At 45.7% G+C, this 6,708-nt stretch overlaps 1 protein-coding gene across 1 annotated transcript in view; it reads left to right on the top strand.

Annotated features, from left to right (window-relative positions):
• The first annotated feature begins 1,194 nt into the window (after positions 1 to 1,194).
• The window catches only part of GRAMD1B (GRAM domain containing 1B), a 798,329-nt gene continuing 792,815 nt past the window's right edge, over positions 1,195 to 6,708 (top strand). Inside the window, exon 1 of the mRNA XM_078681825.1 lies at positions 1,195 to 1,370. Within this exon, the coding sequence (XP_078537951.1) occupies positions 1,348 to 1,370 (23 nt within the window). The 5' untranslated portion in view covers positions 1,195 to 1,347. The remainder of the gene's footprint in view (positions 1,371 to 6,708) is intronic.

Here is a 6,708-nt window from a genome sequence, read left to right as displayed (position 1 = left end):
TTTCTTCTGCTGAACTTCAGATTACTGGTGTTGCTTGAAGTTTTAGCACCCTGGTTCATCTGACATTTGCCACACGCTCACTTGGAAATGGGACATTACTTCAAGTTTTTAATGGCATTCTGGTAGTCACTTGCTGGTGACACATTGATTGTTGTCCAACATTGGCTTGATGTCGTAGCTTCACTTTTCAGACCCCTGTTCCCCAGTACAGGCAAGTGACCCCATGTTATGTGTCATATGTAAACTGAACTGGCTTTTTAGCCAAGGGCTTGCTCATTCACAAATGTATAGTTTTTCGTTTGTCTATTGCAAGCATGGAATCAAACGTCCCAGCATGCAAAAGGTAGAAGTCCAGGGCTGGCTGAAAGTTTTATAAAAACACAATGCCACTTACCAGCTCCACTTCTACCTCGCTTACATTCTTCAGCTTCTACGTTTGCTTTTGAGTTTTGTAAAATGGTATAGAAAACCCCAGAATGGAAAGTACAGCGGACTAAAAACCCAGACTGAATAAAGGGGTCCCACCCATCTTGTGTTCTTATGGCAGTCAAGATGGCCGGTAAGTTTATTTACATTCATCCTTGCCTCTTTTGCCCCTTGCCTTCACTTTCATCCCAGCCCTCGCTTACTCATCTCTGTGCTACCATGAGAATCTAATCCTGCTGGCAGGAATTCCAGGACTGGTTTTCCAGCTCGCTGTCCCATCAATATTGCACATGATCACTAAAGCATCTCAGACGCAGCAGGACCAGCAGGGCTGCAGCAGTTGGCTGCTGTTTTGCGTGCAGAGATATTGGTCCCTGTCAGCAAAGCTCCCAGATGACGTGAGGGAGGAAAGAAGAGACGGAGCACAGGAAGGGCAGACTGGAGAGCCAGACATATAGGTCAGGTAGAAGGGTGCTGCAGAGGCTCGAGACAATCATGAAATGCCTGAGGAGAGAGGTATATGAATGAAAGCGAATAGTGAGATTGGGTGATAGGGTGTGAGGTAACTGGAGATGAAAACAACGAGATTGCAAAAACTCCAGAGAAGGGAAAAGGAGAAGAAGGCAACGTGTGAGTCGAATCAAAAAAGGAGAGAAAATTCGGACACATCGGAAGTCAAAAGGAAATGACTTGAAAGGGTGAGAGAGGGGGGAAAGAAATGATGAGGGATTCAGAGAAGGAAGAGTGTGGGTCCGACCCAGGGGCGGTAGCCCGACCCCGTCCTGCCTGTTTGAGGTGCACTGCAACGGAGTCTTGCTCCTCAGAGACTTGCCGGATTGATGTTTCCAACACGTCCCGGGACAGCCGGAGCAGCGCGAAGCCGGATATTGATATGGCCCCCGGATTATCCTCCCCGCATTAATGAAAGGTTTCAGGATTTCCTGGTAAGCCGAAACAGTAATAACCGTGTCTGCCTCTTATGCGTTGCACTCAACTCCTTCCCTCCAGCGTCTGCGTCTTCACTCTCTCCAATTTAAACCATGTTGGGTACTCACATGCTTCTGTTCTTTCTCTCTCTCCCGCCTGCAGTCTACAAGCGACTATCATCCCTTTCTTCATCTCCTCTCCAACCCAGTCCCTCCGTTGTTAGTCCCTCTGTCTCTACCCTGCCTTTCTCGCCCAGCCATTCAGTCTCCTGCCCTCTATCTCGTCTCCCCACATTTCCAAACTCACCCCCGTGATGGTGGCCCTCGGCACTTGCTGCTACAACCGACCCCTTCGTTTGTGTGCAGCTCCCCTCTCTCCATATCTGCTGGCTGTCTCCTCATCCTCTACCTCTCTGCGGTCTGTCTCTCCACTCGGCTTCTCTCCACTTTCTGCCTCTCTAGGCTGTCTCTGTGCATCTGCGTGCCTCCTTGTCTGTCTATCCACTGCGGATTCTTGCAGTCTCTCCCTCTTCTGCACCTCCTTCTACCTTTTCACTGTGTCATCGTGATCTATTTCCTCCTTGCCCTCCACCCTTACCGTGCCTCGGGCAGCCGTTCCACCCCAGCCTTTCCACCCCAGTCTTTCCACCCAAGCCTTTTCACCCACGCTTTCCCAATTCCAGCCTTTCCACCACAAACGTTCCATCTCCCACCCTTTACAATGCCAAGCTTTCCAAATGCAACAATTCCACTGCCCCTTTCAGCCCTGACAAGTTTCTTAGCTCCATGCATGATGTGCTGCCAGATTTTTTCATAGAATTCTGGGACTTGTAGTCTTGTTTCTTCCATTATAAAATGGGAATAGAAGTCCTAGAATTTAAAGAAAAAAATCTGGACTGGAGTAGCACATCACACATGGACTTGGGACACTTGGCAGCTATGCCTTCCATCCCTTTCACTGCAAGATATTCATTCACATGCCAATCTTTGCACTGACAGTCTTTCAAATGTCAAGCTTTACCCCTTCAGTCTTCCCACAGTTAACGTTTACAGCGAGTTTTTTTTAATCTTATTTCCCCAGTTACGCAGATGACCTTTCCCCCTCTCAGCTTTCCCTTATTCACCTTTTCCGTGCCAGGCTTACCACTTCCGGGTTTTCTTTACCAGCTTTTCTGCACTGGCCTCCCTGCGATAGCTCCCCTATTTCAGGCCTTCAGACTTCCTGCTTTCCCACCCCTCATTCTTTCAACCCTCAAAAGTGCACCGATGTCTATGGGCAATTGGGTCTCGAGCCACAGCGAGTGACTTTTTGGAAACACTCGCAAGCTTGGGCTCGGCCACAACTTAGGCGCCAGCAGTGTGGCTATCTGTCCATAATTTACATTCAGATGCTTTCTGCTGATACTGCTGTATAGCGTGACCACAGGAGCAGCAGGTGGGGCTATGAAATCGGGCTCACAGCCATTGGAGGCTGTCTTGTGATGGGCAGTAAAGTTCCATTGTTTTCCAGGAGTAAAAGTGTCTGCCAGTTAGCATTGTGATGCTAAAATCTACACATGAAATGCTATACTCTCCACCTTTTCAACACTTCACTAATTAATCTTTCATCACTTCCTAGAAAAAAGATTTAATTGTTAAGTTAATTGTGTTTTTTAATCTTTTTACATCATTTTCAAATGGTCAGTTTCTTGCGTGACATATTCAACTAGTCCTGGCTTTTCAGGCACCACAATGCTGCATTTATCCCAATAAAGTGGTGGTGGCTTAAGCCTGAAGAAGCCTTACATGACATTACTTGGATGCAATGTTTTAAAAGAGTACTCTAGTCCATTTCCAGTATCCAATATTCCGATTTCCAAAATTATTAATGCTTGAACCACATGTAAAACCATGTATAAACCCTGGTGACCTATTTTATGGAAGTGCATTCTTTCATTCTTATCGTGCCTGAAAATAACCATTGACTGTAATTTATTTTGACTTTTGAACTGTAGAGGGAAAACGTTTGCACCAATATTCACTTACAGGTAAGAAAGATATGGCGGCCGCTCTGCACAGCACGAACGGATTGGAAATATGAGACTATGAATGACAGAGATTATAAGTGTCATCTTGTGACTGTGAGAGTTTGTGTATTTGAGTGTCAGAAGTTGTGTGAGAGATTGTGTGAGTAAATGTATGTGAGAGGGTTTGAGAGTATGTGTCTATAAGTTTGTGTGTTATGATTGCTGGTGTGCTGCACGTCCTGGCATACCAGAGGTAATTTTGACATCTGGAATACTGGTGGGTGGAAATCGTGCAATTTGACTCAGCGGAATTCCACAAGTTACCAAAAAATTGCAAGATTCCGCGGAGCTCTGCCAATGGGCAGAAATAGGCATGGCGTGCTGTACGTGCTGGGTTTAGCACCGGGAGAATGGTACCATGCTGCGTGCCAGAGAGTGCAGCTACTCGAGTTGATTCTACTGCTACTCAAAAAGGCTTTCTACTTGAGCAGCAGTGTTCCGACTGCAAACGGTTTGAAACCGCCTGCATTGGAAAAATCTCGCCAAGTGTCATCCTAGCGACCGAAATTCGCGATAAGGGACGCCAAATCGCGCTTACTGACTCACTGTTTTGGCGCACACATGACAAAAAATTCCGCCATTTGCCAATTTATCGGAATTTAGCTAGAACTCAATGCGAACTTGCCAAACTTCGTCCAAATCCACCAGCACAACTGAATATTTGGCGCATCCCTAATCTGAAGGAAGGCACCTGTGGCAAATGTTGGCTTTAAAGTTGCTACCCATAACAATATGTAGGCCCTGGCATACAGGAGGTAATTTGTGACACATTGGTCACATCTGATAAGTCTGCCTTGCTTGCTTTGCTCGCTCAATTTGTGACAAGTGTCACGCCCTATCACTTTCAAACTTCACCAGCTTCCTCTGGTGAGCAGAAGTAGCAGAGAGCCGAAATGGCAATATATGACAAGAAGGGAAATTGTATTTGCATAAGGGGCAGAAGCAGATATTTTACTACGAAATTAACTGCATTTTCCAATCTACAAATGTACAAATTTGGTTATATTTCACAAGTGGGCAAGTCTTCTGCAGTCCCAATATATATTAAAAATTGAGGTCCAAGCCTCACGAATAAAATTGTGAACCTGGATCTCCAGTCTTTGTGACCCTAGTTTTTTCCATTTATTGTTTTTCCACCCCTGGCGTTTTGACTCAACTCTTCCAATTCCCATTTGTCCACCAAAGTTACACCATTCTCTGCCTCCCCACTCCCTGCCTTCCTACTCCCTGCCTTCCCACTCCCTGCCTTCACACTCTGTGTCCTCAATCTCTCCCTCCCTTCTCTTTTGACATCTCCAAACGTTCCCTGTTTCTCTTTCTTCTCTCCCCCACTCATCTCTCTTTGTTCTCATTTTCTTCCTTCTCTCGTGATGCCTCTTTGCAGTATATTAATGTCCGGTGTGTGTGTGTGTGAAAACAAAAAGAGTGAAATGTGCTATTGTTGCTTTGTCTTAAAACTCCCACTCCAGGATAGAACAGCTCACAATTCAGGCTGTATTGTTTCCATTGGACAGTGTCATGACTGATTTGTATTTGGCTTGGTCCAACCTATGGTGCCATGGTGTGCAAAATAACAATGGTTTGGGGTGTGGCCCCAAGTAATCATTGGTGGCTGAGATTAATTAAAGCATTCCATTGATCACTTTTTGTGTACTCTAGTCTAGTACACTATGGGGCACTCCTTCCTAGGAGCAGTGAATAAAAAATTAGTGGCTCTGGCTACTTATTTATCATTCACCTTTTCCTTTGTTTAAAGGTTTTTATGGGCGTCCTTGTCCCACCCGGGACACCCACAGACATATTTTTTGTTGAGACCACAGGGGGAGTCTAAGGGCTGACTCGGTCCCACCGACTCTCTGCAAGCTGCCCCATTCCACAAATCCACTCAGGAGATGGCAAATGTATTTATGTATTTATTTCTTAATTCTACAGTGCTCAGGTACTCACCAGGGCACCTCACAACATATTTCATTGTTGGGGACTGTGGGAGGAGCCCAAGGTCCCCACAGCCTTGCCGGCTCCCCGGTAGCTCCCATGCCGGGTACTAGAGTGAGCTTGCATGGCTTTCACCACGTGGGAGCAGCTTTTGTTTTGCTTCTGGCCACTACAAGAAAAAAGAAGGTCCACCCACAGCTTCTCCCAGGATCTTGAATACCCTGGGTCGGAAGATCCATCCTTACCAGTGGATTAGCTAGGGGATGTCGGGGGCGGTCAGCCCCGGGTGGCACAAGTTTTGGGGCGGCAGCCTTCTCCCGCTCTTACCTGTAATTGAGGGGCATCAATACTAAGAACCACCGCCCCAGCCACTCCTCAATGCGTTTGCCGCAGGGCGGCAAATGGAGAAAACTCCCTACCTCCACCCCCCCACCTCGCTCTTCACTGCGGGCGCCGATGGGTGGCAAATGCAGGTACAGCCAAGGGTGGCCATAGGGCTAGCTACGCCACTGATGCTCACAGATTCACAGGACACATTATGCTTGAATTCAGAATTTGGATTCCAGCATCCAGTTTCTTAGTGAAATTAGATTAATCTTAGTTATGGCCATGGGTTATAGTTAATAGGTTCGAGCCCAGTTTTGCAGCTTGGAAACTTTCATATTTCATCAAGCAATTTAGCCCAAATATGTATTCTCCTATGGATTTGCTCCCATTCAATGGCCGGTTTTCAACTCTGCATGGAGTGTAGACACAGAAATTAACATCATATGTATTCGAAAATGTCTTGTTTACCCCTTAGGGAATCTCTGTGTTACAAGATAGATGTACATTGTTATCCAACACATTGATACTCATTTTGTCGGCCTCTGACAAATGAAAGAAAGGCTGAGTGGACTCACTGGAATTTGGACTTGTGAAACTGTGGTCAAAGAAGGATTCCAGGGATAAATACTTTATTCCAATGAGCAAACATTCCTTTCTTTTGGGTCTATGACGCATCATCGTATTTACTCCCTTTTTGTTGGTAGTGTGAGCAGAGAAAAAGGAACAGAAAATCAGTATGTACCATTACAACCAAATTCAAGTCAAAATGAATGCTGGTGTGTTAGAACTGTCATGTATAATCAATTAAAGAATTTATAAAGAAGTAGTAATCATCTGCAAAGGAGGAAACATTTATTATTTGTAATCAGGAACCAAACGTTTGGAGGGTGTAGAAGATCTCCACCATGAATTTCTGTATTTAGCTATGACTCTCAGTAGACTATGCATAGCCACACTCTGGAAGGATCCCAACCCCCCAACGCTACAGCAATGGATCTCTCGGGTATTGGCCATATATATCTTAGAAA

Source organism: Lissotriton helveticus, chromosome 3_1 (assembly GCF_964261635.1).
Source record: "Lissotriton helveticus chromosome 3_1, aLisHel1.1, whole genome shotgun sequence".
In the NCBI taxonomy this organism is placed as follows: domain Eukaryota; kingdom Metazoa; phylum Chordata; class Amphibia; order Caudata; family Salamandridae; genus Lissotriton; species Lissotriton helveticus.
This window is presented reverse-complemented; position numbering and strand designations above follow the sequence as displayed.